The following is a 24,651-nucleotide window of genomic DNA, read 5'->3' as shown; positions in this document are numbered from 1 at the left end:
CAGAGAGAAATCACAAGTAGGCAGAGAGAGAGAGAGGGGAGGAAGCAGGCTCCCCGCGGAGCAGAGAGCCCAACGCGCGTCTTGATCCCAGGATCCCGGGATCATGACCTGAGCCGAAGGCAGAGGCTTTAACCCACTGAGCCACCCAGGAGCCCCAACTGCTTTGTTTTTTTATTTTTGTTTTTCTTAAAAGAACCTGAATGGAATAGGAAAAATAATTTGTAAATTCAAATTCACTTGGAGTAAAGTTTTTCTGTATTTACTAGTATTCTTCAAAGATTTAAAAAAATATTTTCAAAGTTACAAGTGAAAAATTACTTTACCAAGAAATAATGTAATTTAAAAAACATTATAAGGTACAGAATAATGTCTTTATTGACTAATTTTTTAAATAAAATTATTGAAAACCAAGTGACTATTTGTCCACAAATACTCTTTTTGAAACAGCTAAAACAATAACTATGAAAAAATATTGAACTGAACGAACTCTTTCTCTTTAGCAACCTTTTTGGCATAAACCAATAATATTTTACTTTCTGACAGTGAGGACTTTGATTATTGATTCATTTACCTCATACTATTTTGTCCTTTCTTAGTCTCAGAGGTTCTTAGGGATATAGGAGCATCTATCTTACTTTTTTTTCCTTTAAGGAGTATATACTGTGGTAGGAGAAATCTAAAGTCAGTGTCACAGAATATAAGAGCACAAGAAAGGAAAGAAGACGCACTAAAGGAAACTGCACATGAATAATAGTTGGCCTGAGGGGGCAACAGATGTCCAAAAACTAACCAGTTTCAAAGGGAGGAGAAGGAGGAAGAGAAAAAGAACTCTGATTTATTACATTCTAGTCTTAGGAACTGAGCTACATTATTGATTAATCCCTGGAACATAGATCCTGAAAACAAACATACTTAAATTTATGAATCAGGAAACTTTGGTTCAGAGAGGTTAAAAAAATGTACCCAAGGTCAAACAGTTAATAAGGGATAGTAACCACTTTCAAAATAATATATTTCTGACTTCAGAAAGCATACAATTCTTTCAATCCATTCCAGCAGATTTAAAAATGAATCAGAAGCATTTATTGCGTTCATAACGTGTTTTGCCTTCTACTGGTCTCTAAATGGGAATTTTGTATTTAATAGCTCATTTGTCTTCTTGGCAATATAGTCTGGTTTTTAAAGAGCCTTACTTTGGCATAGTCAGAATTTGTAGGCCTTTGAACAACTCTGTGATTCAACTTCAAGTCTAGGAGCTGTCATGCAAAAATCTTACCAGGGAGAGCTTCAAATATTAATACTGACTTTTGTGGCTGGTTCCTAAAATCATTTCTTTTATAATTTTCTGTCATAATACGCTAAAAATACTGATAAGAATGGTAAGATACGAAAGCAATATTAAACTCTACTTTCTCATTAGGACTTTCTGTGTACTTTCCTACTCTACTTTGCCAGTTTATTTCATACTACTCATGACCCTTGTAATCCAAGTATACAGATGTGCTATCTCCCAAGCACACCCTGTATCTTCGTCAAATTTTTAAATCCATGTGGAATGTTCTGCTTCTCTTGTCTCTTTAAGTTTTACTAATAATTCAAAGTTTAGTCTAAATTACATAGTGTTTATTAACTCTAAACTCAAAAGGGAGTCATCTGTACCATCTTTGGGTATGTTTAGTTCTTAGGCACCTGGAAAATAATCACGATAGAGCTTGTTACTCCTGTTGATGACTTAAACATCTATTGGGTTTTTTACTTGTTTATGGTTTGGCACCCCATCTAGATAGCAAGATCATCAAGAGCAAAGTTGACATGACATATACACTTATTTTAGACATAACTGACCTACATATAAAATTAATTATAGGATATTGGTTAGTTATACATGTATATTTTTATGTTTTTGTTTTAGGCTAGTTATATTTGCCTTGTTTCTTTGTGTACTATAATGGGAGTTAAAAAGAAATTGAAAAGAGAACTAAAAAGTTACTCAAATGAAAAATTAAGAGAGAAATAATTATTGAAATAAAAATATATTGTATCGTCTAGGCAATAAAAAAAATTAGAAATTAAGTCAACATTTCTTCAAACATATTTGGATTACTCTACAATACTAGCCTAATTTAGAGTCTTGATTCCAAAATGAATTTGTCATAGGAACCAACAATTGATAAATGAAACTAAAAGGAAATAATTCTGCTTCCTTTCAGCAACTATTTATTGGACACCACTATTGGTGCAATGCTTAACACTGAGGATAACAATAAGTTACAATGTGTGTTTGCTGTCAGCTCAAAGTCTAGTAGACGAGACAGACATTGAATTAAAATACTCAGCTTCACTCTACCAGCAATTCTACAAATAAAAATGGTCTTTTATACTGCCCCTAGAATTAAACACACAATCAAAACACTAGTAACTTCTTGATCTATCTTTTGTTAGGCCACCTTTTTTAGGGGGTAAAAGAATGGGACTTTAAACACCTAAACACCATTACACTCTCACCAGATGCATTGCATATTGGCAACAATTTATGTAATACATTTGAGCTTCAGATCAGTCTCCAGGTTACATTTTTAAAAACAGAAAGCAGATGTGCATAAAGAAACTCTTGCTTATTATCTCTTGTCATTAGAAAATCTCAAAACCCCTATTGATAAAACCTAATTGTAATTGGTCTCCTTCATTACTCCTGTATTTTTAAGTGTTGAAGAGTCAACATATTTAATCACATAAATCATTTTTAATATTAGGACTCTCAGCTGTGAGGGGTAAAATGGTATATTGGAAAGATAATACAGTTGGGGGTAAATGTAGGTTCAAATCCAATGCTACCCTGCCCTTGCTCTAATATGTGATCATGAATGTATTACTTTAATGAGTATCATCTGTAAGCCATAGATGATAATTCCTATTTCAATGGGCTACTATGATGATATATTGGTTATAAATATTGGTTACTTTATTTCCTCAATCTATTGCTCATGCATTAACATGAACTTCATTTTCTATCAACTGTGAATATACATCATAACAGTGAAATTCAAGGTGACATACATACTCCAAAGAAATAGGACTGAAAAAATTGTCTTTGTGTATACAAGTTTCAATCCATAATATACAATTTTGTATTATCTTCTATGGTAAATATTTAGTGTATTTTAGTGGCTAAAATTTTTTTTTAAGATTTTACTTATTTATTTGAGAGAGAGAGAGAGAGAGAGAGAGAGGGAGGGAAATAGAACAAGCACAGGGGAGAGGCAGAGGAACAAGAAGATTCCCTGCTGACTGTAGAGGAGCCCAGGACCTGAGATAATAATCTGAGCCAAAGTCAGACACTTAACCGACTGAGCCACTTAGGTGCCCCAGCAGCTAAAATACTTTTAAAATCATGCTTAATACAGAAAAACACAGATCCAGAGAAAAGAAAAAAACAGAGAATGAGAACTAATGGTGAGGATTTTTATTTTTCTCTAATATTAATAAAAGATGAGTAAGTAGGAATTAACTACTCTCCATCAGTTCTTATCTCATACCTTAGCTCAGCTCAATATTTTCCCAAGAGGCAGTATGTTTAGTTGGATATTATGCTGATATTATTGCCAGTTCTAAGTTGGAATCTGGTTTTATAGCTTATTATTATTGGGACATGGAGTAATAAGCTCCTTAACCTTTCTAGGCCTTGGTTTCCCCACCTGTCAATCAGGAATGCTAATTTCTAAGAGTTATTATAAATTAGTACATGAAAAGTACCTAGTAACTGCAATAGTGTCCAAAACAAGTTCCTGGCAACTGTTTGTTCCCTTCATTAGTCCGTTAATCTTCCCTCACTTTAATTTCTTTATTTATTTTTCATGGTACAAAAGTATTTTATATGCACATCAGTACAGAAACACACAGATCCTATAGCTCATCCTTTAGAACTATAAGAGCCAAGTGAAAAGTCAATACAGAGACTTATTTTCACATATATATGTGTGTAATGCATAATATATTATATATGCAATATATATTACATCTATGCAATATATATTTTATTGTATTATGATATATATTGTAATATACATTACAAATATGTGTGTATATATACACACATATATATATATTACACATTAAGAATTGAACTATTACATTTTTTCTTCTTTCTAGATTTGTGACATCCATGTTTCCTGGTAGGTAATGTTCTATCAAACATGTACTAAATCAAAGCAGACAGATGAATAGTAAAACTTTGTTCTCTCCTACTAGTGCTGAGCTAGACCAGTGGAACACCATCTGACAGGATGAGGAACTGTAGAGCCTCTATCCCCCCAAAAAACCTAATGAACTGATTTATACAGAAAGGGTTTTAACAAACCTTTGGAAACACAACATACTATGAGAAAGGAATGGCTTTTATCCTGGACTATGCTTTTAGTACAGCATATGCATAAATTCATATTTGTCCCAGTAAAAGAGAAACAGCATCATAGAAAGCATTTTTGTTTTCATAGTACTAACAGCTAAAAAGCACAAAGAACATAATATTCTGATCTTTGGTGAATAATCCTGGAATTCTGAGAGTATATATGCTAGGTTTGCCTGATTATTCATCTATAAAAATATTTTCTTCTTTTTTTTAAAAAATTATTGAGAGAGCATGAGTGATTAGTGGGTGAGGGAGAAGAGAGAGAATCTTAAGCAGGCTCCACGTTCAGTGTGGAGCCCAAAACGGGGGTTGATCTCACTCCTGAGACAATAACCTAAACCAAAACCAAGAATTGGCTGCTTAATGAACTGGGCCATGCAGGTGCCCTCCAAAAATTCTTAAAAGAGATTTATAGAAATAGTGGGACTACCTCAAGACCAGAATACAGTATACTATTGAAGAACTACAAATGTAGACTAGGAATTGACTTTAATGTCTAGCTTTAAGTAAAGGACAGCTCTCTCAGTTGATTGCTAAAGCCAAGACTAGCTGTGATAGAAGATGCTTCAGAAGTCTCAAGAGGGGCAGCTGGCTTGAGTAACACCCTTGACAAATCTCCCAAATAGTCAAAAACACCTTTGAGACTGCAAGACTGAAACTGAAAGCTGTGAGAGCACAAAAAACCAGGTGGGACATGCGGAGCCTGCTGGGCCAAAGACCATTAAGATGGTGGGTTCTTTCAAATGCTGACATACCAACATTGTACACTGGAAAAGGGGCCTTGGGTAGAATGATGGACCTGGGGTTGTTCCAGAGGATCTTGACTCAAAAGAGGCTTCTGAGAAAGGCATCTACTCAAGGAGGAGGACTAGGATTACTGAACACAAGAAAGTGCTTCAGGAGAAACAAGTCTCAGGGAGAGTCAGGTGATTGTCTTTTGACCCATCAATACTTAACATTAATAAAGAGTTGCAGAATAAAGACAGTCTTTCCAGTATGTAATTCTTTCACATTAGCCAAAACCTCTCCCAATCTATTGGGCAACACTGAGAAAGATATCATTGCTGCAGGTGGGATCTAGGGTTGTGAATATTTCTGGGAAACTGTTATAGAATATGATTTACACAACAAAGCCACCATCAAACTGTTGCTTAAATCCAATCCCCTTCCTTCTTTTAAAGCCCTGTAGTACTCCCCTTGATCCCAAAACCAGACAAGGATCCCATCAAAAAAGAGAATTACAGACCAATATCCTTGATGAACACAGTTGCAAAAATTCTCAACAAAATACTAGCCAATAGAATCCAACAGTACATTAAAAGGATTATTCACCACGACCAAGTGGGATTTATTCCAGGGCTGCAAGGTTGGTTCAACATCCGCAAATCAATCAATATGATACAATACATTAATAAAAGAAAGAACAAGAACCATGATACTCTCCATAGATGCTGAAAAAGCATTTGACAAAGTACAGCATCCCTTCCTGATCAAAACTCTTCAAAGTGTAGAGATAGAGGGCACAAACCTCAATATTATTAAAGCCATCTATGAAAAACCCACCGCAAATATCATTCTCAATGAAGAAGAACTGAGCTTCTCTGCTAAGGTCAGGAAGACAGCAGGGATGTCCATTATAACACCCCTGCTATTCAACATAGTACTAGAAGTCCTAGCCTCAGCCATCAGACAACAAAAAGAAATTAAAGGCATCCAAATCAACAAAGAAGAAGTCAAACTACTACTCTTCACAGATTATATGATCCTATATGTGGAAAACCCAAAAGACTCCGCTACATGGGAGTCTTTGTACAGGAACTTGTACAGGAATTCAGTAAAGTGTCAGGATACAAAATCAATACACAGAAATCAGTTGCATTTCTTTACACCAACAATAAGACAGAAGAAAGAGAAATTAAGGAGTCCGTACAATTTACAATTGCACCCCAAACCATAAGATACCTAGGAATAGACCTAACCAAAGAGGCAAAGAATATATACTGAGAAAACTATAAAGTACTCATAAATGAAATTGAGGAAGATACAAAGAAATGGAAAAATGTTCCATGCTCCAGGATTGGAAGAACAAATATTGTGAAAATGTCTATGCTACCTAAAGCAATCTACACATTTAATGCAATCCCTATCAAAATCCCATCCATTCTTTTTTTCAAAAATGGAACAAATAATCCTAAAATTTATATGGAACCAGGAAAGACCTTGAATAGCCAAAGGAATATTGAAAAAGAAAGCCAAAATTGGTGGCATCACAATTCCGAACTTCAAGCTCTATTACAAAGCTGTCATCATAAAGGCAGCATTGTACTGGCACAAAAACAGACAAATAGATCAATGGAACAGAATAGAGAGCCCAGAAATAGACCCTCAACTCTATGGTCAACTAATCTTCGACAAAGCAGGAAAGAATGTCCAATGGAAAAAAGACAGCCTCTTCAACAAATGGTGTTGGGAAAATTGGACAGCCACATGCAGAAAAATGAAACTGGACCTTTTCCTTACACCACACATGAAAATAGACTCAAAATGGATGAAGGACCTCAACGTGAGAAAGGAATCCATCAAAATCCTTGAGGAGAACCCAGGCAGCAACCTCTTCGACCTCAGCCACAGCAACTTATTCCTAGGAACATCGACAAAGGCAAGGGAAGCAAGGGCAAAAGTGAACTATTGGGATTTCATCAAGATCAAAAGCTTTTGCACAGTAAAGGAAACAGCAACACCAAAAGACAATTGACAGAATGGGAGAAGATATTTGCAAACGACATATCAGATAAAGGGCTAGTGTCCAAAATCTGTAAAGAGCTTAGCAAACTCAACATCCAAAGAACAAATAATCCAATCAAGAAATGGGTAGAGGACATGAACAGACATTTCTGCAAAGAAGACATCCATATGGCCAACAGACACATGAAAAAGTGCTCCATATCACTCAGTATCAGGGAAATACAAATCAGAACCACAATGAGATACCACCTCACATCAGTCAGAATGGCTAAAAATATCAAGTCAGGAAATGACAGATGCTGGCGAGGATGCAGAGAAAGGGGAACCCTCCTACACTCTTGGTGGAAATGCAAGCTGGTGCAACCACTCTGGAAAACAGCATGGTGGTTCCTCAAAAAGTTGAAAATAGAGCTACCCTATGACCCAGCAATTGCAATACTGGGTATCTACTCTAAAGATACAAACATAGTGATCTGACGGGACACATGCACCTGAATGTTTATGGCAGCAATGTCCACAATAGCCAAACTATGGAAAAAACCTAGCTGTCCATCAACAGATGAATGGATAAAGAAGATGTGGTACATATACCCAATGGAGTACTATGCAGCCATCAAAAGAAATGAAATCTTGCCATTTGCGACAACATGGATGGAACTAGAGGGTATTATGCTTAGCGAAATAAGTCAATCAGATAAGACAACTATCATATTATCTCCCTGATATGAGGAAGTGGAGATGCAACATGGGGGATTTGGGTGGTAGGGAAAGAATAAATAAAACAAGATGGGATCGAGAGGGAGACAAACCATAAGAGATTCTTAATGTCACAAAACAAACAGGGTGATGGGGGGGATGGGGGTAGGGAGAGGGGGGTGGAGATATGGACATTGGGGAGGGTATGTGATATGGTGAATGCTGTGAAGTGTGTAAGCCTGGTGATTCACAAACCTGTGCCCCTGGGGCTAATAATACATTATATGTTTATTTTAAAAAAATGCTCTGTAGTCCTGAAACTTTGTTTAAAAGCTAGAAAATCTGAAAGTGTGAACAGCATGCAATGTACATCAGCCACTTCATCTTTATGGTGCTGTAAACTTGTGAAAACTGTCATGTTAAATCCAAGAATCTGCTCTGATAGCTGTTCTTCAAAATACTTCCCTACCAAAGAGATAGATTCATTAAAAATAGGCATATAGGTGATTTTATTCTTTCCTGTCTTCAAACTCCTGGTAGAATGAGACTGTGAAATCTGAAATATCCAACCACAGCATCACATGCTGGGTCAGAGGCGGAAAAGGTGGTGTAAGGAAAAGGTCCAGTTTCATTTTTCTGCATGTGGCTGTCCAATTTTCCCAACACCATTTGTCAGAGGCTCTCATCCTCTAAGGGGTCCCTCACTGCCATGGTCTCAGCATTTGCATTCATGCACAGGGCAAGCAGGTCTGTCTGCCTCCTATTGCACCCATGGCCCAATCTCCTCGGTGCTCCATAGACACCAGATGGCCCAGCAGGGTAGCACCTGCCCAGGCTGGAGGCTTCAGGCTCCCTGCAGGGGGCCATAGGTTCGCTGGGCCCTACATCTGTGCATGTGTTGCTCATTACCTGACTAGCATCTGGTCTTCACAGTTTACCTTGAAGAATGGTGTGTATATCTAAGCACTAATCATTATAATAGCATAGAGTTATAAAAATTATCCACTGTGTGCTGGGCATAATGCTTAATGATGGGAAAAATAGGAAAAATAACAAACCAAACAAAAATAGTCATTGTCTTGGAAAAACTTTTTATCAAATTGCAGACATTGGCAGGTATTAAAATTTGTGAGGGCACTCTCCAGAGATTTTACAAAAATAAGGAAATCTATAACACTACACTGCAATGAAAATAAAGCTGTGTTCCTTATTGGATATTTAGTACAATGCAATGTAATTTTCTCTTAAAAGTCTTGGTTACAGGTATATATTAATACTGATATATTTCTAGTCTAAATTGTCAATACAATCATTTCAGTGATCTTAGTGACAGTGTCCTTACCAACAGGGTGACAAATTACTAGTTGATGGAGCACATGATATATATTTAAACTCATAGATCATGCATCTTTATCTAATATTTTTCGGTATACAAAGTACCTCCTGTTGAGAGCTCCTTATATATAAAATTGTTTAAAATTGTTTGAGCTTCCTTCCTTCTTTCCTTTTTCCCTCCTTACTTCTTTCTTCCTTTGTTTTCTCATTCTTTTCATTTTAATTGAGAACTTTAACAAGGAACGTTCAATTTACATTGGAAATATAGATCCTGGATTTATGTTATTATTTTTTTAAGATTTTATTTATTTGGCAGAGATCACAAGTAGGCAGAGAGGCAGGCAGAGAGAGAGTGGGGAAAGCAGTCTCCCCACCCAGCAGAAAGCCTGATGCAGGGCTCAATCCCAGGACCCTGAGATCATGACCCAAGCTGAAGTCAGAGGTCTCAACCCACTGAGCCACCCAGGCACCCGGACTATAATATATTTTAAACAAAAGACTATTTAATAGATTAAATATGCAGTTTTTCTAAGTTTCAATTATTACTAAAATTTTGTGGTTTTTAAAAGATTTATGTATTTGAGAGAGAGAAAGAGAGAGAGAGCACACATGCAAGCCGGGGTGTGGGACAAAGGGGGAGGGAGAGAGAGGAAAGAAGCAGACTCCTCGCTGAGTGTGGAGTTCCATGTTCCTTGTGGTTTGATCTCTAGAACCTGAAATCATGACCTGAGCTGAAACCAAGAGTCTGAGGTTTAACCAACTGAGCCACCCAGGTGCCCCTAAAACTTTGGTTTTTGCTAATTTATTTTTTTTCCTTTTCATGAGTATTGTTTCCAATTTTATTTATTTATTTAACAGAGAGAGATCACAGGTAGGCAGAGAGGCAGGCAGAGAGAGAGAGGAGGAAGCAGGCTCCCTGCTGAGCAGAGTGCCTGATGCGGGGCTAAATCCCAGGACCCTGAGAACATGACCTGAGCCGAAAGCAGAGGCTTTAACCCCCTGAGCCAGCCAGGTGCCCTTTCGTGAGTATTGTTATTCGAATATATTGGCTAAATAAGACACATAGCTTCACCTTAATTTTTATTATTTTACTGCCATGGACTTCTTCATGTTGTGCCATTTGTTGCATTATTTTTATAATATAAATTTTGAATTATAAATAATAAAATATATGGTTTAAATTTATGCCTACTACCTATATTACCACTTATTTTGTAATGATTTGACCAAAAAAATGAGACTAGAAAGATTGAAAGTTTGCCTTGGAAGCTTGACTCATCCATTGAATAACATCTAACTGACCATGTGAAATATTCCCGTAATTACACTTTCCAAAAGAAAGTGAGCCACAGGAAAAACCCTATGTTTTTAGTACTCTGTGAATATTGACCATTTAGATAAAAAGTATCAGGCTCTAGTTCTTCCAATAGGTGAGGACCAGGTGTTAGACCTTCCAACAGAAATCCATTCCCCTGAAAGGAGAACATTCTAATTACAAACCATGGATTTAGTGGAATATTCATGTATCATACTCCTCTGTATCAACTGCCAGTCAAGTGGAAATGCTAGCCAAGATTCTTCTACAGAGTTTGACAGGTGAGGACTGAATATGTAATAATCAAGATACTTCTCAAACTGAAAGAGAGATTGTTGTAACTGTCCCAGTGGTACTGACATTAACTGGGATTATCCAGGAAAAACAGGAGCAGAGTAGAAAACTACCCTAAATATAGGCTACAGTGAAAGGCCAAATTCTTCCAGATACCTTCCCAAACTGTCAGAAATATGTACCAGAGTAGCAAGCTGGTCCAGTTTCTTTTTCTAGTCTACAATCTTGATGATTTTCTATCAAAAATGATGCATGCTTTGGGCAGGTTTGTCCTTACCTGATTGGCCTATAGTGTACATCAAATTGTGTGTGACAAGGAGAGCCATACCTTGTTTCTAAGTAGCATACTCTCTTAAAGTAAGCCAGTAGTATTGAGTGAAATCATTTTTCCCCATTTTCCTGGAAATAATTATTGCTGCCATGAATCAAATAGCTGGAGTGGTGAGTGGTGCAAGTAGAGTAGGGCCATATAGAAACTTCTGTCTCAAACTGCGAATCACATTACAGTTAGGTGTGGGCCATTTTTCACCACACAGAAAGATTTGTAACTTCCCAGACTAACAGGCACTCCTTGCATTTTTTTTAAAAGATTTTATTTATTAATTTGACAGAGAGAGAGATCACAAGCAGGTAGAGAGAAAGGGGGAAGCAGGCTCCCAGCTGAGCAGAGAGCCTGGTGCAGGGCTTGCTTCCAGGACCCTGAGATCATGACCTGAGCCAAAGGCAGAGGCTTAACCCACTGAACCACCCAGGTGCCCCACTCATTGAATTTTTTGTGTTCTGAGTAGTAATGTTCTGGTTGAACACCTTTCAGTATCAGATTTTTATCTGTAGAGATAAAATAGTATCTATCACTTTTGAGGATAAACTGATATTATATGAATGTTACTAATATGATTCAAATCAAATCAAATCAAATCAAACTGATGTGATCTGTATATTAATTATTGTTCACTGGGGTACAGAAGCAACATTTTTTTCATATGGCTAGACAGTTTACTTAATTATATAATAAGAAATCATGATCAGTTTGCTTTGTGAATTTCTTCAAACTACCATACCCATGGCCTAAAAATAAACAAACCAGTGCTAGTGTTTCAATCTGGCAAACTTCTAAATGACTGTTTCTTTTCCATGACGCTTTTCCCCCTTTAGCTTTTAAAGAATGGTTTAAATCCTTTGGAAAGCATTCCCTGAATCAGCCCATTAGAATGCAGTAGACTCTACTCCTTTGCACTTGCCTTTATCACAGCAGGCAGCATGCTCTGCTCTAATGTGGGGTTTATTTTTCATCTAATCCAATGAACCACAAGTTCCTTGAAAGCTCTGCTGCTAGTATGTCGAGCAATAATATACACTTAATAACCATTATTTGAATAAATGAACTTATGAAATGTGCATGGTAGATTCAATAAGGTTGGACTGCTGAAATCCTAAAGGAGATATTAGAGATAAGGGAAGAAAAGTCACACTGAATTCAGATATTAATATTTTAAGCAATTCTTTAAAAGTTCTTTTGAAGGACATTAGGCTTTTAGGAGAACTGATCTTGAGATGCAATGACAGTTGTAGTTGCTTGGTGGGTTCAGCCAAATACGTAAGTTGGATAATTTTATCTTGAAAGCATCTGAATTTTCTTATAACAATGTTCTGCATTATAGTATTCCTCTTTTTTGTTTGTTTGTTTGTTTGTTTTTTACTCTCTTCATTTAGGAAATAAGAATACTATCACTTGCTCATTATGCATAATATATACTATAAAAGCAAATATGAAAAGTAGATACAATTTATGACCCTTTGCAGTAAAGATGAGATTGTAGGTATTTTTGAAGTAGATTCTCCCAGTTCTTGCACACAACCTGGTTGGCTCTTTGGTATTTTGGACAACTTAAGTGGTTGTAGGCTGAAGAGGCTATTTATCTTTTAGATGTATTAATTTAAGCCAGGGGTCAGCAAAGAGTTCTTTTGTAAAGGACCAGATAGCAAATCTAGGCTTTGCAAATCACTTACTTAATTCTGTCTTAACTACTTTATTCTGCCACAAAAGTGCAAAAGCTGACATAGACAATATGTAAACAAATGGGTGTGGCTGCATTCCAAAAAATTTTATTTACAAAAAAGTGATTGTTGAGCAGGATTTGGTTCATGGGCAATAGATTACAACTCCTGACTCAGGCCAGGGGCAAGAATAAATTAACAAAGGTTACAAGATTTTTAAGTTATCAAAGAATGGCTTTGGTACCAGGAAAATATCTTATTTGTAAGTATATCTACTTTCTATACAAAGAACCTGATAATTCCCCACTCATTTTTAGTTAAAAATATTTCTGTATATAGAGTAATTTTACATGATATTTTTCATGCAAAAGAAGTATGATTAAAAAATTATTACTTGGGTTTTTTTGGTACTACCTAACAAAGAATATTCAGTTCAAATTAATTTGCATTTTCAGTTTGACTCTTGGGATGAGAGCAACATGCTTTGCTGAGAGCACTTACTGTATACTTGTAACTGTCCACGAAAAGAATTTTTTCCACGTGAGTTTTCAGCTCTGCACTCATATAGGCCTGCATCATCCAGCTGCACGTTGGGTATTTCCAGGACTGCCTGAGATTTCCGCAGACGTGCCTTACTAGGAATATAACCGTTAACCTTCATCCATGTGATTGTTGGAACTGGGCTACAATAAGGAGCAAAAATGCCGTTAATATACTTTCCACTATTAGGAACATAGATTCTATTATCTGGTAACTTAAGCACTTAATAGGCTGAGTGCTATAAAGTGTAATCACAATTAAGGACCATGTGTTGGATGATGTACTTCACTTTCCATGTATATTGTCTGGGAAGTAGTTACACTCAAAGAAGATAGTTTCCTCTTCTTTCGTATTTCAGTAAAGCAATTCAGAGACAATATTTTATACATTTTAATACTCATACTTTATTTAAAAAAATTAATTGAATGGTAAAGTAATTTGACAAAATTACAAAAGTAATGCATGATTATTCAAAGATATTAAACAAAAGACTCATGAACTAAATGAACTAAGAACTCTTTTATGTCCACCTCCACAAATATCTTCTTTTTGCAACAACAAATATAATTTGCATGTAATCTCCCACCTTGTCTTTATGATGCATATATGTAACACATATGATTAGTTATTTCTGGTTTTGTTTAAAAAATAAGTTGTGTACTTGATATTTTATAACTAAAAAATCAAATTCAAGATCAACTCCCGACTTATTCTAGTTAATAACTGCATATTATTCCTTACATATATGTATCAGACTTTAATGAGCCATCCTCTATAGTTAGGCATTAAGTGTAGTCCCAGTTTTTTTTCTTTCCATTTTTTTTTTGGCCACTAAAAAACAATATTGCTATAAACAACCTTGCACATATATTACATACTATTGCTTTTATTTGCTGCAGCAGACATTTACAAAAGTAGAATTGATGGATCAAATGCCGTGCACATTTTTCATTTTAATAAGTACTGCCAGATTGTTTCTCAATAATATAGTAGCAGTTTCCATATCTATCAGTAATATATGAGACTGTTTCTCCATATCCTTGCAGCCATTTTATGTGATCAATCTGTTTAATTTTTGTCAGTATCAAAAAGTAAAAAATGACATTTTGTTGCTACTTTAATATTTCTCTGAACTCAAAGAAGATTGAAAATTTTTTAGACTTTTTTGGGTTATTTGCATCTGCTTTTCTGTGAATTGTTTGTTTATGTTATTTTCCTATTTTTTCTTTCATTTTTCTATTTGCCTATTTGAATTTTTAAAATTTATTTCTTAGCGTTCTTTGTGTATTAGAGCCACTAAGACCTTGTTTCTCAGAAAAATTCTCCCTCAGTGTATTGTTAGTCTATGATGACATCTCTGATACACTTTTATGAACATTTTTGGGGGAAATAAACATCTATAGTTTCCTTCACAATATCTATTTCTTGTTTGTTTAAAAAAAAGTATCTGTATACCTGCTTATGTCCTTATTGTCTAAACTGTTTCTGGCTGTATATTGTGTGTGTGTGTGTGTGTTTTTTTTTTTCCTTTTGAATAGTTTGATCTTTAATCCACCTGGATTATATTCATGTGTTTCGTGTTAGAGAATATAACTAATTGTTTTAGTACCATTAAAGTAAAACCCCTTTCTCTATAATATCTGGTATCTTGTCTTTGTCACATAATTGATTTCACATACTTTTGTTTCAGGCTTCTCAGTTCAGTCCCACTGATTTATTTATTACTATCTATATTTAATGCACTTTATGGTTTGGACCCAGTCTAGTTTTTCAGTTTGATTTCTCACTGCTTCCTTCCATATCTCCTGACCCAGAAACATATCTCTGTGTGTTTCCAATTATATCTGTTAAAATCCTACTAATCCTTTGAGACCCATCTTAAATGCCTCCTCTTCAGCAAAGTCTTTCCTTATTTGTGTAGTCTACAGGGATTTTTTTTTAATATAAGTCCTTTTTTACTTTTTTTAAACTCACAGCTCTTACTACATTCTACCATAGATTATAATTGCTAAGTTTAACACTTTTTACACTAATTTTTCTTATAGAAGGCATAGCAGTGTTTACTATTATAAACAATTCTATAATAAACACCTGTGTATTTTGAAACCTTTTTTGATTAGTTCCTTAGGAATAAGGCATAGAATTGAAATTTCTGAATTAGAGTTGACAATTTTTCTTATTTATTTAGGTAGATACACATACCCAACATCTAAGAGGATTGAAACTTGCAGTTTGGAATAACCTAATATTGGCATAGCATATCATTTTTTTAATATGTATGAGAATTTGTGATCTTTTTAAGTTAGGATTTTTGCATCTATATTCAAAGGTGAGATTATTTTCTGCTTATTAGGTTTATTGGTTTGTATGTGTGCTTACTTCTTGTTGGTGAGTAAGTTGTTGGTTTGCTTACAAGACAATTTTTTAAAGATTTTATTTATTTATTTGACAGAGAGAGAGAGGTCACAAGTAGGCAGAGAGGCAGAGAGAGAGGGGGAAACAGGCTCCTTGCTGAGCAGACCCTGAGATCAGGACCTGAGCTGAAGACAGGGGCTTAACCCACTGAGCTATTCAGGCACCCACTTACAATATTTTGACAGATTTGGTTTTAGTTTTGACACATTTGGTATCATAATGAAGGATGATATCTTAGTGAACATGCTAGAATAGTACCCTTTTTCTGACAGCTTAAGTAGTATGGAAATAATATGTTCCTTTGGACACTGATAGAATTTTCCAAAAAAAAAAAAAAAAAAAAGTCACTTGGGTCTGCCACCATTAGTGAAGTTAGTTTTTCAATAATATTTTTAGTTCCTTCCAGTTTTCCTTAATTGTGTTGTGTTCTGCTTGTGCCAATCTTACCAATTCATGTTTTCTTAGAAAAATCAAGTATTCCATCCCTAATTTCAATGTTTTAGCAGTAAGTTGCTTAAATAATTCTTTAAATTTATTAAAAATTCCTTAATCATGAACAGTTGCTAATGGAGTAGTAGTAAAGTGTGGGTTCTCCAGCTAGACATTCTGGGAATAAAACGTTCCACAACCATATGTTATTTAACATCTTATTTTTTCCACTTAAATGTACAATATGGGGGAAATAATATGACCTATTTCAGAGAGTAGTTGTGAACATTAATTATTTAAATTACGGGGGGAGTAGTCAAGATGGCAGAGAAGTAGCAGGCTGAGACTACATCAGGTAGCAGGAGATCAGCTAGATAGCTTATCTAAAGATTGCAAACACCTACAAATCCAACAGGAGATTGAAGAGAAGAAGAACAGCAATTCTAGAAACAGAAAGTCAACCACTTTCTGAAAGATAGGACTGGTGGAGAAGTGAATCTAAAGCGATGGGAAGATAGACTCCGGGGGGAGGGGCAGGCTCCTGGCAAGCGGCGGAGCAACGGAGCACAAAATCAGGACTTTTAAAAGTCTGTTCCACTGAGGGACATCACTCTAGAGGCTAAACCAGGGTGAAGCCCACGCAGGGTCAATGTGGCGCAGGTCCCGCAGGGTCACAGAAGAAGTGGGGGTGTCTGAGTGTCGCAGAGCTTGCAGGTATTAGAATGGTGAAGCCGGCTACAGAGACAGAGCCGAGGAGTGAGCTCTCAGCTCAGGGTTACCTTGAACCAGTCGCAGCCTAAGTGAGCTTGGAGTGCGGCCGGAGGCTAGGGAGATGGGAGTAATTGGGCGCTGTTCTCTGAGGGTGCACTGAGGAGTGGGGCCCCGACCTCTCTGCTACTCTGGGCTAGAGACTAGGAGGCTGCCATTTTCATTCCTGTCCTCCAGAACTCTACAGAAAGCATTCAGGGAACAAAATCTCAGGAAATCAAACCAGAGTGGAATACTCAGCCTGGCCTCTGGTAAGGGCAGTGCAATTCTGCCTTCGCAAAGATACTTGAGAATCACTACAACAGGACCCTCCCCCAGAAGATGAACAAGAAATCCAGCCAGGACCAAGTTCACCTACCAAGGAGTGCAGGCTCAACACCAAGGAGAACAGCGGAATTCCAGAAGAAGAGAAAGCAAAGCACTGAACTCATGGCTTTCTCCCCATGATTCATTAGTCTTGCAGTTAATTTAATTTGTAGGGGTTTTTTTTCAGGTTTTTTTTTTCCTTCTGCTAAATTTTTTAAACTTTTACCCTTTTCTTTTTTAATGTTTTTTAACTAGTTTATCTAATATATATATATATATTTTTCTTTTTTATATTTTTCCTTTATTTGTTTTCTTTTTTTAAATTGTTTCTTTCTTTTTTTTTTTCTGAACCTCTTTTTATCCCATTTCTCCCCCTCATGATTTAGGGTCTTTTCTGATTTGTTTAAAGCATATTTTCCTGGGGTCTTTGCCACCCTTTTAGTATTTTACTTGCTCCTCATATACTCTTATCTGGACAAAATGACAAGGCGGAAAATTTCACCACACACCCACAAAAAAAGAACAAGAGGCAGTATCGAAGGTTAGGGACCTAATCAATACAGACATTGTCAGATCTAGAGTTCAGAATGAGGATTCTCAAGGTTCGAGTTGGGCTCGAAAAAGGCATGGAAGATATTAGAGAAACCCTCTTGGGAGATATAAAAGCCTTTTATGGAGAAATAAAAGAACTAAAATATAACCAAATTGAAATAAAAAAAGCTATGAATGAGGTGCGATCAAAAAAGGAGGCTCTCACTGCTAGGATAAATGAGGCAGAAGAAAGAATTAGCGATATAGAAGACCAAATGACAGAGAATAAAGAAGCTGAGCAAAAGAGGGACAAATAGCTACTAGACCATGAGGGGAGAATTCAAGAGATAAGTGATACCCATAAGACAAAACAACATTAGATTAATTGGGATTCCAGAAGAAGAAGAAAGAGAGAGGGGAGCAGAAGGTATACTAGAGAGAATTATTGGAGAGAATTTCCCCAATATGGCAAAGGGAACAAGCATCAAAAACCAGAAGGTACAGAGAACCCCCCTCAAAATCAATAAGAATAGGTCCACACCCCATCACTTAATAGTAAAATTTACAAGTCTTAGTGACAAAGAGAAAATTCTGAAAGCATCCCAGGTAAAGAAGTCTATAACATACAATGGTAAAAATATTAGATTGGCAGTTGACTTATCCACAGAGACCTGGAAGGCCAGAAAGAACTGGCATGATATATTCAGAGCACTAAATGAAAAACATGCAGCCAAGAATACTGTATCCAGCTAGGTTTCACTGAAAATAGAAGGAGAGATTAAAAGCTTCCAGGACAAACAAAAACTGAAAGAATTTGCAAACACCAAACCAGCTCTACAGGAAATCTTGAAAGGGGTCCTCTAAACAAAGAGAGAGCCTACAAGTGGTAGATCAGAAAGGAACAGAGACAATATACAGTAACAGTCACCTTACAGGCAATACACTGGCACTAAATTCATATCTCTCAATAGTTACCATGAATGTTAATGGGCTAAATGCCCCAATCAAAAGACACGGGGTATCAGAGTGGATAAGAAAACAAAACCCATCTATATGTTGCCTGCAAGAAACTCATTTTAGATCCAAAGACACCTCCAGATGTAAAGTGAGGGGGTGGAAAACAATTTACCATGCTAATGGACATCAGAAGAAAGCAGGAGTGGCAATCCTTCTATCAGATCAATTAGATTTTAAGCCAAAGACTATAATAAGAGATGAGGAAGGATGTTATATCATACTCAAAGGATCTGTCCAACAAGAAGATCTAACAATTTTAAATATCTATGCCCCTAACGTGGGAGCAGCCAACTATATAAACCAATTAATAACAAAATCAGAGAAACATATCAACAATAATACAATAATAATAGGGGACTTTAACACTCCACTCACTGAAATGAACAGATCATCCAAGCAAAAGATCAACAAGGAAATAAAGGACTTAAATGACACACTGGACTAGGTGGACATCACAGATATATTTAGAAGATTTCATCCCAAAGCTACAGAATACACATTCTTCTCTAGTGCACATGGAACATACTACAGAATAGATCACATCCTGGGTCCTAAATCAGCTCTCAATTGGTATCAAAAGATTGAGATCATTCGCTGCATATTTTCAGACCACAGTGCTCTGAAGCTAGAACTCAATCAACAAGAGGAAATTTGGAAAATACCCAAATACATGGAGACTAAACAGCATCCTTCTAAAGAATGAATGGGTCAACCAGGAATTAAAGAGGAATTGAAAAAATCCATGGAAACAAATGATAATGAAAACACAATGGTTTAAAATCTGTGGGACATAGCAAAGGCAGTCCTGAGAGGAAAATATATAGCGGTACAAGCCTTTTTGAAGACACAAGAAAGGTCTCAAGTACACAACCTAACCTTACACCTAAAGGAGCTAGAGAAAGAACGAGAAAGAAACCATAAACCCAGCAGGAGGAGAGAAATCATAAAGATCAGAGCAGAAATCAATGAAATAGAAACCAAAAACCAATAGAACAAATCAATGAAACTAGGAGCTGGTTCTTTGAAAGAATTAATAAGATTGTTAAAACCCGGGCCAGACTTATCAAAAAGAAAAGAGAAAGGACCCAAATAAATAAAATCATGAAAGAAAGAGGAGAGATCACAACTAACAACAAAGAAATACAAAAAATTATAAGAACATACTATGAGCAACTCTACGCAAACAAATTTGACAATCTGGAAGAAATGGATGCATTTCCAGAGACATATAAACTACCAGAACTGAACCAGGAAGAAATAGAAAACCTGAACAGACCCATAACCAGTAAAGAGATTGAAACAGTCATTAAAAATCTCCAAACAAACAAAAGCCCAGGGCCAGACGGCTTCCTGGGGGAATTCTACCAAACATTTAAAGAAGAACTAATTCCTATTCTACTGAAACTGTTCCAAAAAATAGCAATGGAAGGAAAACTTCCAAACTCATTTTATGAGGCCAGCATCACCTTGATCCCAAACCAGACAAGGATCCCAACAAAAAAGAGAACTACAGACCAATATCCCTGATGACCACAGATGCAAAAATTCTCAACAAAATATTAGCCAATAGGATTCAACAGACATTAAAAGGATTATTCACCACGACCAAGTGGGATTTATTCCAGGGTTGCAAGGTTGGTTCAACATCCGCAAATCAATCAATGTGATACAATACATTAATAAAAGAAAGAACAAGAAGCATATGATACTCTCCATAGATGCTGAAAAAGCATTTGACAAAGTACAGCATCCCTTCCTGATCAAAACTCTTCAAAGTGTAGGGATAGAGAGCATGTACCTCATATTATCAAAGCCATCTATGAAAAACCTACTGCAAATGTCATTCTCAATGGAGAAAAACTGAAAGCTTTTCTGCTAAGGTCAGGAACAAAGCAGGGATGTCCATTATCACCACTGCTATTCAACATAGTACTAGATGTCCTAGCATCACCAATCAGACAACAAAAGGAAATTAAAGGTATCCAAATTGGCAAGGAAGAAGTCATACTATCACTCTTCACAGATGATTTGATACGATACGTGGAAAACCCAAAAGACTCCGCTCCAAAACTGCTAGAACTTGTACAGGAATTCAGTAAAGTGTCAGGATATAAAATCAATGCACAGAAATCAGTTGCATTTCTCTATACCAACAAGACAGAAGAAAGAGAAATTATGCAGTCAATCCCATTTTCAATTGCACCCAAAACTATAAGATACCTAGGAATAAACCTAGCCAAAGAGGCAAAGAATCTATATGCAGAAAATGATAAAGTACTCATGAAAGAAATTGAGGAAGTCACAAAGAAATGGAAAATGTTCCATGCTCCATGATTGGAAGAACAAATATTGTGAAAATGTCTATGCTACCTAAAACAATCTACATATTTAATGCAATTCCTATCAAAATACCATCCATTTTTTTCAAAGCAATGGAACAAATAACGCTAAAATTTATATGGAACCAGAAAAGACTTCGAACAGCCAAAGGAATATTGAAAAAGAAAGCCAAAGTTGGTGGCATCACAATTCTGGACTTCAAGCTCTATTACAAAGCTGTCATCATAAAGGCAAAATGGTACTGGCACAAAAACAGACAAAGAGATCAATGGAACAGAAAAGATATCCCAGAAATAGACCCTCAACTCTATGGTCAACTAATCTTCGACAAAGCAGGTGAGAATGTCCAATGGAAAAAAGACAGCCTCTTCAATAAATGGTGTTGGGAAAATTGGACAGCCACGTACAGAAAAATGAATTTGGACTCTTTCCTACACCGCACATGAAAATAGACTCCAAATGGATAAAGGACCTCAATGTGAGAAAGGAATCCATCAAAATCCTTAAGGAGAACACAGGCAACAACATCTTCGACCTCAACCGCCCCAACATCTTCCTAGGAACATTGCCAAAAGCAAGGGAAGCAAGGACAAAAATGAACTTTTGGGATTTCATCAAGATCAAAAGCTTTTGCACAGCAAGGAAACAGTTAACAAACCCAAAAGAAAACTGACAGAATGGGAGAAGATATTTGCAAATGACATATCAGATAAAGGGCTATTGTCCAAAATCTATAAAGAACTTAGCAAACTCAGCACCCAAAGAACAAATAATCCAATCAAGAAATGGGCAGAAGACATGAACAGACATTTCTGCAAAGAAGACATCCAGATGGCTAACAGACAAATGAAAAAGTGCTCCATATCACTCAGCATCAGTTAAATACAAATCAAAACCACAATGAGGTATCACCTCACACCAGTCAGAATGGCTAAAATTAACAAGTCAGTAAATGACAGATGCTGGAGAGGATGCAGAGAAAGGGGGACCCTCCTAAACTGTTGGTGGGAATGTAAGTTGGTGCAACCACTCTGGAAAACAGCTTGGAGTTTCCTCAAAAAGTTGAAAATAGAGCTACCCTATGACCTAGGAATCGCACTACTGGGTATTTACCCTAAAGATACAAATGTAGTGATCCAAAGGGGCACATGCATCTGAATGTTTATAGCAGCAATGTCTACAATAGCCAAAGTATGGAAAGAAACTAGATATCCATGCACAGATGAATGGATAAAAAAGATGTGGTATATATACACAATGGAATACTATGCAGCCATCAAAAGAAATGAAATTTTGCCATTTGTGATGACGTGGATGGATCTAGAGTGTATCATGTTTAGCCAAATAAGTCAATCATAGAAAGACAACTATCATAGGATCTCCCTGATATGAGGAAGTAGAGTTGCATCATGGGGGGTTTAAGAGGGTAGGAGAAGAATGAATGAAACAAGATGAGATTGGGAGGGAGACAAACCATAAGTGACTTTTAATCTCACAAAATAAACTGAGGGTTGCTGGGGGGAGGGGGTTTGAGAGAGAAGGTGGGGTTATGGACATTGGGGAGGGTATGTACTATGGTGAGTGCTGTGAAGTCTGTAAACCTGGCGATTCACAGACCTGTACCCCTGGGGATAAAAATACATTATATGTTTAAAAAAAAAATTTAAAAAAGAACCACCAAAAAACAAAAACATAATATTTGTTAATACCTTGACAATTTTTGGTGAGGAATCACACCCGACCTTTGTAGTAGTTATTTTTGGTTTAAGGAGTGGATTGAAAGATAGTAAAGGCTGATTTAAAATTAAAAAAAAAAACAAATTTAAATTACTACAGGCAGAGCAAGTGGGCAAAACAATTTGCAATAATATGATGGGGATGTTTGTATTCCCTTTATAATTTCAGTGTTTATGTTTTCTCCCCAACTCCCAACCTTCCCAGGTTTTTAAGTTTCCGATGTTTAAGAGCATGGAATTTGGGGAATGCAATTTAGGTTAAATACATTTGAAAAACAAAGATGCTATGCAATCTTAGGAAACTTATCTAAGTTAATGAATCTAATTTTCTATCTATAAAATGGACATATTTATTTGTTCCTTTAGAATGCAAATGACTTGAAGGTAGCAGCATTATTTCCTTTGTTCATCAGTATGTTCACCATGTCTCATAGAATGCTTGGCACATAGTATTTAATAGATGTTTATGAAATAATGATTCTCAATATTATTTTGAACATTAAGTGAGCTATATAGTAGTAAATCACTTAGAAAAATACGTTGCAAAGAGTGGGTAAACATGTGACCAAGAAAAAAAAGAAATGGATATGGGGAAGGGCTAAGCTTCCCACTCTTTGCAATATGCTACATTTATTTGGAAAATTATACTTTTTTAATAATTTTCCTATTAATTTTATAATGCATTCTTAAAGTCTAGAATTAATATCTATCCTCCCCAAAGTCAAAGAACTTTAGGACATATTACCTCTTTACTCACTACTTTTTAATTACATGCTCTTTTTGATGCAAATTCCACCCAAGATTTATTCTGCTAAAATTTAAATTTCTTTAAAAATTTGGAAAACACTAACGTAATTGGATTACACAATTTAACAACAAAAAAATCAAAGCTAATTTTTAAACTTTTATCGTAAATAAAATATACCTTTTTATAGACATGTAACTTTCATAATAATTCATCCTATGTTTAGCCTCAAAGATTGATTCAACAAGTTCCAAAAAGCAGAGATGGTACAGCTCACTCTGCATATCAAATGATACGACATGTGGCTATATCTGATATCAGAGGACAAGACAGTCTTACAAGTTTTATTATTAGCCATAAATAATAACTATATTGATAATTCAGCTCAAAAAGTTAGAACTACAGTATAAATGCACTGGTGTCTATTCTATCTTTCTCTTTTGCCCGGGTGGATATCAATGCCCAGGACATTTTGGAAGTCAAAGGCTGAAGATAGCAGAGACTAGGTCTTTAAATAATTCTGTAGAGGAACGTGTCAAGCTACTACTTCACCAGTGCCAATCAATAACTCTCTTCGGATTCTGTGTAAATGATATATAAATCTTGCTAAGCTGCTAATATTTGAATATTTGTTATACCTACTAGCATTACTTTACTAAAATAGAAATTAGCATAAAAATGGATAACTGTTGTAACAAGACATAATATATTTGGAACAGTCAAGATGAAAAAGATAAAGACTTGTTGGGGGGAATAAAAAAATGAAGACCCCGTTACGTAGTAACAAAACAATCTGGTAAAACTTTTATCTTTCATAACTTGGAAAGGTCATCCAAATGCTTACATAGGCTAGTGAAAGAGTTAGAAAATAGAATATTAAAAGTGTGTGTGGATTGTTACTAGCTTTATTCATCAAAGTATTAGGAAAATAAAAAGAGATGAAGTTAGGAAAATACTGGATTAATTCAGCAGAATTAAGAATAGAAAGACTGCAAAATTTGGGACCATGGCCAGTAAAAAAGATTAATTGCAA

The 24,651-nt window shown here is 35.9% G+C and overlaps 1 protein-coding gene across 1 annotated transcript in view; it reads right to left on the bottom strand.

Moving 5' to 3' along the window:
• CNTN5 (contactin 5) overlaps window positions 1-24,651 on the bottom strand; it is a 784,689-nt gene that overhangs the window by 295,290 nt on the left and 464,748 nt on the right. Inside the window, exon 8 of the mRNA XM_059391830.1 lies at window positions 13,293-13,474. Within this exon, the coding sequence (XP_059247813.1) occupies window positions 13,293-13,474 (182 nt within the window). The remainder of the gene's footprint in view (window positions 1-13,292; window positions 13,475-24,651) is intronic.

The sequence above is a fragment of the Mustela nigripes genome, chromosome 1 (genome assembly GCF_022355385.1).
Source record: "Mustela nigripes isolate SB6536 chromosome 1, MUSNIG.SB6536, whole genome shotgun sequence".
NCBI lineage: Eukaryota > Metazoa > Chordata > Mammalia > Carnivora > Mustelidae > Mustela > Mustela nigripes.
The sequence above is the reverse complement of the archived record's forward strand: the minus strand, read 5'-3'. Positions and strand labels throughout refer to the sequence as shown.